Below are 7,267 nucleotides of genomic sequence, written 5' to 3' on the forward strand. Positions count from 1 at the left end.
GTGCTCTAGCTATAGAGCTAGAGAGAGGTTTTATTGAGCCATGCCAGGTATCCAAGTAGATAGTGCCACCCATGCTTGGATTGGGAGCATCGATCATTTGATCTCCCGGGGAAACTAGAGCCGGCTCTTGAACACTTCACTAAGCTTCCCCGCTTGTCTGTCCGTATTTACTCTAGCTTTGGACTCATCAATGGATATACCATCACCCAGCACATAGGCATAGCACTTTTAGGTCACACTAGCCTTTTTTGGCCAAACTGGCTCCACTGGGGTCCAACCCCCACACTCTCCCTATTATACATTTGGAACACCCTATAGCCCCCCCCCCCCCCCCCGGGGAACGATCACTTTCACCCAACAGTCTATATTAGTATTTAGACTCAAACTCAAACTTGGACTCGATCTTGGTTTCAGTTTCGGACTTGGACTCGGTCTTGGTCTTGGTTCCATTTTGGACTCCATCTTAGGTCCATCTTAGACTTCATCTCGGACTCCATCTCAGGTCCATCTCGGACTTCATCTTGAACTCCATCTTAGATTCATCTTGGATTCCATCTCAGACCCCATCTTGGGTCCATCTCAACACTTTCATATGTCATGTGTTAGTCCTCTTGTGTCTCTTTTCTAGAGACTCACTTATTGCTCGCTTTGTGCTCATTACTTGAGCACTTCATTGAGAGTTCCACTCCTGCTCTCGACTTTTCAAGTTGAAGCTTTTGGTCCAAATGTATTACTTTTGTTTGGCTTCCGTTTTGGCCACTACCATATGGCACCTTTTCAACTCCACTTTTGGGGTTCTAGGATTTGTATCTCACACTGAAGTCAAATTTGCAACATAAAAACAGCTCAATCTCCAAATAAAGCTCTCTCTATTACACTTCTTGCTATTAGGGAAATCCTTGTTAGTTTCTTTTCCTCAGTTTAGTAATATGCTTAAACTAAGTGGGTAGTCTTAGTTAACCTAAATTTGTGCATATAAGCATTACCAGGGTGCATGCTATTGATGCCATATAGACAATTTAGGGCCACACCATCCATATGCAATTAAGCTGGCTAGAACCTAAATCCACAAATAGCTATATTTGCCCTTTCACAGAGTGTATGTAGGGTAACAAATGGTTGCAGATACTCAGGCAAACATGCCCTCATAATGCATCCAGCATAAGTTGCATTCAAAACTTCAATGATTTATGGAGTTTTATAATTCACATCACATATCACATTTTGTTACATTCTTCATAATTGTAAGAGCCTTGCTAAGAGTAACATTTTGGTTTTCTTATATGGTCCTAACTTGCCCTTTAGGACCACAAAGTAAAAACAACTAGCTTGATAACAACCACTTAGCCTCCAAACATGCCATATCCCTAGCCAATGGTTGAGGGATGATAAGATAAGTGGAAGGGGGCACATATGCACAAATTCATGTAGCTAAATTAAGTGTCCTGGCTAGCTATGCCTCTAGACGGCCCTTTAGGAGACAATATAATGTTATGGAATTCCTTATGATGGGGATGTCTTCCAGAAATTTAGGTTATGGGCTAAGAAGAGCAGTCTTCTAGCCAAATTGGAGGTCATCTTAATTGAAGAAGCATTGGCTCCTAGAAGCTTGGTGGGGCTATTCTTTCTCCTCCCTAGAGGCAATGCTCTCAAATGATATTTTTACTGTTTTTGTTTCTTTAGCTAAATCCTAAAATTTTCTTCTATTATGAGTAAATAACATGTTGCATATTGTGTATATATACTGTAAATAAAACTGAAAACTTTAGATAAGTAATATACCATGACAGGAATATCTATTATAAAATTTAAGAAAATTGTATTAGCACATAACATAGACCTCCAAATAAATATGAAGAATCATATAAGTCCATCTTTCCAACTAAGCTTCCAATTCACAAAACAATGCTATTTCCAATTTATGTGAATGACATATAAAAGAATCCTCAAATAATCACTAGAAACTGTGGTGAGGGGAGGTGAAGACTTCCAAGGAGATGAAAGAGCCTCTTTAGCTACAATAAGGAGACCTTCTTGGTGAAGAGTGCTTTTATTTTAATGGTAATGGTAACTCTTATGCACTTTCTGAACTTAAAAAGCTTAAAATCTCCATGATAATTACTTCCATTTCAAAATCAAGTTAAGTCCTCAGAGTGTCCAAGAGCCACTGGCGATTAAGTCCCCCAGCTTGCAAAGCCATAATATAATCCTTATAAAACATAGGCTTAAACACTGGAGAACCCTCCACCAATTTGCTCGCTGGGTGCACCAAACTCTCCCAATTGGGCCCCATTGATATTGGAATGGACATTCGATCTTCACTGCTATTAACCACAGCCCTGTGCTCAGCGCTCTTATACTTGTCATTGCTCAAAATCTGGAAGAGAATAAAAAGAAAACATTAACTTTGACCAGTCAGTCAATGCTAGTAAACGAGAAAGAGTAAACGCTGACCTGGATCTGGTCGCCCAGATTGACCACGAACGAGTAAGGTATGGGCTTCACGGAGTACCACTCGTTACCGTGCATCACCTGGAGACCCTCGACGTGATCTTGGAGCAGCAGCGTGATCGATCCGGGGTCCGAGTGTGGGCCGATTCCCAGCACCAGATCGGGCTCGGGGCAAGCAGGATAGAAGTTGAGAGCCATGATTTGCGAGCAGCCATTGAATGCCTTGTCAATGTAATCCTTTGGAAGATCCAAGCTCTCGGAGATGAGCTCCAGGAGGAACTTTGCAAGGTTGCGAACGCGAGTGGAGTAATCGGCAGTAACTTTCCTATAAGATGATCATATACCAGCGATGTTAAGAAAGGATGGCGAGAAGGTATTTATACCTGTAAGATGCTGGCTTTTCAGGCCAGAGATCTTGCATCTCGGCCAGTGGGAGGCAGCTATGGCGGAGGTAATCTCTCCAGCTAAAGACCTTGTCTTGTGCAACATTGAAGCTGGTTCCATACCTCATTCGGGATTCGGTGTCTGTGGAGAAGTAACGCATTTTCTCCTCGTTTGGGAGAGCGTGGAATTCGCGAGCCACCGATTGCATTTCATCCACCAAAGAATGGGGAACACCGTGATTGATCACCTGTATGGCGAAGATCACACAATTCTCGATCAATTCTAGACCCAGTGATGGAACAAAGAGATTTTGGGACATCCAACACCCAACAAGAACAATAGCACACCTGGAAGAAGCCCCATTTCATGCAAGCTTCACGGATTTGCGGGACAAGCGCTGCTCGAGCCTCGCTCGAATTCAAGGCGGCGCCAAGATCCAAGACTGGGAAGCTTTCCTCGCGATGAACGACATTTGGGCGCTCCTCTTTGGATCGGATGTAAATGCCGGGCACCTTGTGAAGGCCCGAATCCAGCAGATGTTTCACACCTAAGTGGAGCGGAAGAATTTCCATTGTCTTCCTATGGTAGCGTTTCGGCTTTAGGTAGCACTGGTCCTTATTATGAATACACATGTTGCGCAAGAGTGTTTTATAAATTAAAATATGTTACTTTAATGTGAACGTGGTATCACTGGCTTGTATTATTAATAAAATAGAGCTTAACATCAGAACTAGAATATGGCTAAATAACATGATGAATGCACGGAATTTTAAAGTCTTCTGCCAACCGCAAGTTTTATCTATAAGCTTAACTATACTTGCTAATATATATACTTTATTATGAAACATGTGAAGTTTATTTTTTTAAAGAAACCGACATAATTGCTTTCTTAGATGTTTTTGGCATGCAAGCTGGTGACATCCTTTTGAAATGGCCCGAATCCACCAGATTCTTCACACCCGAGTGGAGTGGAAGAACTTCGGTGGCCATTGTTGAGCTCTTCGTAAAGATAAGAAGGTCAACTACCGCTCAGCGGTCCAGATGGCATCACGAATGGACGGACGTGATTGCTCTATTATATGCCACAGGCAATGTCGTCTTCCAGGGCGGAGGCGCCACCGTCGGCGCTCCAGCCGGCTGCCCTAGGAGGAAGAACGCGCTGGAGTCTGGCAGCTGCCAGCGGCGAATTGATCCGCTCGAGCAGCAAAGGGCATTGTGCTGCTGGAACTGGAGAGATCGGGTACCTTGATTCCGGAGAAGAGAATCCGCGCGGGTCGCTTCGGCAGCGCCATGCCGCGCTCTTCTGCTCAGCATTGCTGGGCGCTGGCGATGATCAGCGCAAGGAGAATTCCATGGCGGTGGCGGTCAGGAAGGGTTCTAGGGGGAGGAGGAAAGAGTCCTTATCAGCGAGGAAAAATTTTGGCCACTGCTCGACAGGCTCTAAAGTCGTGTAAATCAAATTACGCGCTCACGACCAAAGAGGTCCAAGAGGACGTTCATCGGATCATCGAGACTGGATTTTTCGCGTCTTGCATGCCTGTTGCCGAAGATACACGAGGCTGCTGGATGAGAGCTTCTCCGATGATCATCTCCGCGACGTGATCCTCAACTTCGTCATCGCCAGGAGGGACACCACCGCCAGCACTCTCTCGTATTTCACCTACATGATAGCCTCCCATCCGGATTGCGCCACCAAAATCTACCAGGAGCTCCACGAGTTTGAAGAATTCCAGCTCAGCGAGAATTCCCATCGCGCAAGTAGTTTCGAGGACAAGATCCAAGGATTTACCCAGCTGCTAACATACGAATTGCTGGCTAAGCTCGTCTATCTCCACGCCGCGCTCATGGAAACTCTCAGGCCCTTCCCTGCCATACCTCTGGTGAATGAGAGAGAGAATCCCTTTGGATTCTCATTCAAAGCTTCTTGAACTAATGATTTTTCTTTCCAGAACTTCAAACTAGCTGTCACGGATGATGTTCTTCCATCGGGTGCTGTGGTGAAAAGAGGATCCACGGTTTCATACGTGCCGTATTGCATGGCCCGTGTTGAATCGATCTGGGGCTCCGATGCATCGCAGTTTCGTCCCGAGAGATGGCACAGAGATGGAGCCTGGGATTTCAGCGTCTCTCCATTCAAGTTCACGGCATTCCAGGTAATCTATCGATCAAACAAAGGACGAGATGAGGAGCGAGCGAGCAACATTTCCTTTTTGCAGGCAGGGCCCCGCATTTGTTTTGGCAAAGACAGTGCCTTCTTGCAGATGAAGATCACAGCAGCACTCCTGTGCCGATTTTTCAAGTTTCAACTTGTTCCTGGGCAGATTCTGATGTACTGAGTCATGGCCACCATCTCCCTTGTGAATGGTGTCAAAGTCACCATCTCCAACTCCACTTGAGAATAAGAGAATTGGAATTTTTTTGGTCCTTATATAGAATAAGCAAAAAAATGTCCATCTTCTCTGTACCATGTTTGAGCTCATAAGATCAATTGAAAGTTAGTACTTTGTTTGTTAGTTCTTTTCCAGAATGGCTAGAAGGGTAACTCAAAGTCTAGCAAGAATGCAATGGTCAGGTGGTTTCATGTCAAGTAGAAGTCTACTACTTTTGCTATTTGTGAATATGTGATTGCACATGAGTGGATTTTTTATTTACAAATGTGTAGATATGTTATTTTGTTTTCAAATGCACACTGTGAGTGTTTGGAATATGAAAAGGGAATATAGAAAATGTGCATATCAATTAGCCCAAAAACCCTACCTTATATATAGGAGCGAGTGGTCCGGATTAAAACTAATTTAACAACTATCAAAATCCTATTATGCTAATATTAGTATACGGCATCATAACTATACACTTGGCCCTCACATCATTCCTTCCTCTTGGAATAATGGAAGACCATTAGGGTTCTCTTGTAGAGGGGCCGGGATTTAGAGGAACATTAGAAAGAGGCATTGGCAGATCTGTAGGTGGGATTAATCGCTCATGATCCCTTTGTATAAAGTGTTTCAATTGCTAAACATGCACAATCTATAGAGGATCGGTTTGTTGGACGTCATGTCAAACCTTATAAACCTGTGGTCCAACTTACCGCAACACCTGATACAGTCCTTTCTACTGAGCAAGGAGCCCCTTAGATAAACCACATACCGTCAAATGGGGAAAATGGACTAACACCAAGTCATCCACTTTATACTTCTTAGGTGAATGATGATGGGAGTTGTTGTAGCGCATGTGATCATGGGATGAGATTTGGATATACTGTCACTGTGAATCCTTGGAACTTTGGGGGATAAATGGGGATAAAATAGCCACTAAGGGCTCTCTCATCAAGCAATTGCCCCTTTTCCAGTTGGCTTAAGAGGAGAGAGATAAAGTGTGCTACAGTTGTAATGCTGTTATTATCGCACTTGTATGCGACCTAAGTGTTCGGTAGACTCTGCTTGGACAAGTGGAAGAATGATTGTCAAATACTGATCCCACGACTTAGCATCAACAACTCATGGCAATTGCGAAAGTAAACCCAGCTTCGTTAGTAATATTGGATCATAACCATATAGAAATTTATATGATGAAGCACCAATAGAACTTTGCACCCCTGTGATATATGCATACTGAAGAGATAGCAAATAACCATCCCAATCCGAATGCTGAAAGTTCACATACTTCGTGATTATCCTTTTGAACATCCGAATGAGCCATTCCATTAGACTATTTGATTGTGGATGATAAACACTCGTGAAAGTGTGGCATATCCCCCAACCAAGACATCAAAACATGAAATGCCTTAGCCATAAATGCGGGACCATTATCCAAACGAATCCGCTCTGGACAAGAATGCTGGAACACCACTCGATTAAGGAGGAAGTATCCAATAGCAATTGCGAAGGTGCTAACAAAAACACAAACTTCCACCCAACGAGTTAAATAGTCAGAAGCAATAATAACAAATTCATTGCTAGCAGTCGACCATGGAAAAGATCCCATAAGATCAAATGCTGCCAACTCAAACAAACAGAAAATTGCAATTGACTATAACTGTCCTTCCACAGCATGAGAAGGAGTATTATGAGCTTGGCACCAAACACTGATACGCACATACTGGATAATGTCACGTCGCATCTTTAGCCAATAGAAAGACCTGCGCAGCTTCTGGGTCACATGATGATGTCCCATATGCCCACCTAGAATAGGAGAATCATAGTAGGCATGGAGAAACCGCGGAATAAAGACAGAAGGCACCACCAGCCGTAAATGATTATCAGGATCCATCCCCACAAAATAAAGAAGACCGTCTTCAAGGCGATATTGAGAATGTAAATGCCGGAAAGGCAAATCATCAATAAGTGATGTAATATTCTCAAACCCATCTCAAAGCCTTTGAATCCATGGCTTAATCTTTTGAGCTTTGTAAACCTCATCAAGAGAAGGTAGA

General features: G+C 43.5%; 1 protein-coding gene across 1 annotated transcript; it reads right to left on the reverse strand.

Annotated features, from left to right (window-relative positions):
• Positions 1–2,097: 2,097 nt before the first annotated feature.
• LOC9631614 (protein DMR6-LIKE OXYGENASE 1) lies at positions 2,098–3,431 on the reverse strand. The gene is made up of 4 exons (XM_002968322.2): positions 3,183–3,431; positions 2,835–3,082; positions 2,455–2,776; positions 2,098–2,377 (listed from the first exon to the last, which is right to left on the reverse strand). Exons 1-4 carry the CDS (start codon positions 3,405–3,407, stop codon positions 2,141–2,143), a joined length of 1,032 nt encoding a protein of 343 aa, XP_002968368.2. The 5' UTR covers positions 3,408–3,431; the 3' UTR covers positions 2,098–2,140.
• Between the last annotated feature and the right edge of the window lie 3,836 nt (positions 3,432–7,267).

This window comes from Selaginella moellendorffii, unplaced genomic scaffold (assembly GCF_000143415.4).
Source record: "Selaginella moellendorffii unplaced genomic scaffold, v1.0 SELMOscaffold_10, whole genome shotgun sequence".
NCBI classification, from domain to species: Eukaryota; Viridiplantae; Streptophyta; class Lycopodiopsida; order Selaginellales; family Selaginellaceae; genus Selaginella; species Selaginella moellendorffii.